Source organism: Poecilia formosa, unplaced genomic scaffold (genome assembly GCF_000485575.1).
Source record: "Poecilia formosa unplaced genomic scaffold, Poecilia_formosa-5.1.2 Scaffold1046, whole genome shotgun sequence".
NCBI classification, from domain to species: Eukaryota; Metazoa; Chordata; class Actinopteri; order Cyprinodontiformes; family Poeciliidae; genus Poecilia; species Poecilia formosa.
In genome coordinates this window covers 16,938-18,064 of record NW_006800985.1, presented here as the reverse complement: position 1 = coordinate 18,064, position 1,127 = coordinate 16,938, and the positions used below count along the sequence as shown (strand labels likewise).

Here is a 1,127-nt window from a genome sequence, read left to right as displayed (position 1 = left end):
GCTTTGGCTTCATGGGAATATAAAGAATATAAAGAATATAAAGAACATAAAGAATATAAAGAATAGAAAGAACATAAAGAATATAAAGAATATAAATCAGGTTTATGACACTAGAGATCGAAAAAAGGCAGCAATTCATAAAATCTGGTAAGAAGAAACACAGTTTGATGCAGAACTGAACTGAGTTGATCATCTGATTCTCTGAGTCACTATTAGTTGTTCTGTCACAGGATGAAGAAGCAGGAAATAGTTTATAAATTCATAGTTTTACCTCTGGTTCTGATTCTCTGTCTGTGGAAAACCAACATCTTTTATCTTCACAGAGTCAGTCACTGTAAAATGAAGCAAACATTCATCACTGTTTGCTACAACGGTTGTTAACATGCCACATTATATTTAAACGTTTTATTTAGCAGGACTTGATAAACAGCGTCATGTCAGCAGGTCGTTTTTAACTCAGCACCTTTAAACTGAGTCTCTAAAGATACCAGGGGAATTTATCTGAAGCCAAGCAGCAGACCACAAACCTATCGACCATTTAGAGATGAAACTTTTCACCACAAAGTAGAAAACAAGAAAACTGTGAAGGTTTGAACTGCATCAGAAACCAGTAAGACCAGTGAGAGGAAAACCAGTTGGAGCTGCTGGTTATTCACCACCTGCTAAAAACGGATCATTTTAAACACACCTTAATGAGCATCAATACTGTCAACGTCAGGTAAAGTGGTTCTTTGTGTGCAAGATAATAAAAATAACACAGGTGGTGAAATTTACTGAGTCTCAGAACAAGAATCTCATCTGAGATCCAGATCCATCAGAAACTGGATCTGTGTTGATCCTTCAGGTGCAGCAGTAGAGAAAGATGTTGGGTTACATTAGATTAAGTTTTATTATTTTCAGTTACTGAATCCACCTGAACTGATATTTTCAACTGATTAAAAAAGTAAATAACATTTTAGAAATGTGGACATTCAGCTCTGCTGTGTCACTGAGGTCCTAGTAAAATCATCTTAGTGAACATTTCATCATCAGACTGATCAGTTTCCTTCAGATCGTCACATCGGCCCGTTTGGGTTGCAGTGCTGATCTGTGTGGATTCTCATTTCTGCAGCGGTTCTGGAGAGGAA

At 36.8% G+C, this 1,127-nt stretch overlaps 1 protein-coding gene across 1 annotated transcript in view; it reads right to left on the bottom strand.

Moving 5' to 3' along the window:
• Window positions 1-84: 84 nt before the first annotated feature.
• The window catches only part of LOC103132417 (putative protein TPRXL), a 6,598-nt gene continuing 5,555 nt past the window's right edge, over window positions 85-1,127 (bottom strand). Inside the window, exon 5 of the mRNA XM_007544222.2 lies at window positions 85-332. Coding sequence (XP_007544284.1) covers window positions 268-332 — 65 coding nt within the window. The 3' untranslated portion in view covers window positions 85-267. The remainder of the gene's footprint in view (window positions 333-1,127) is intronic.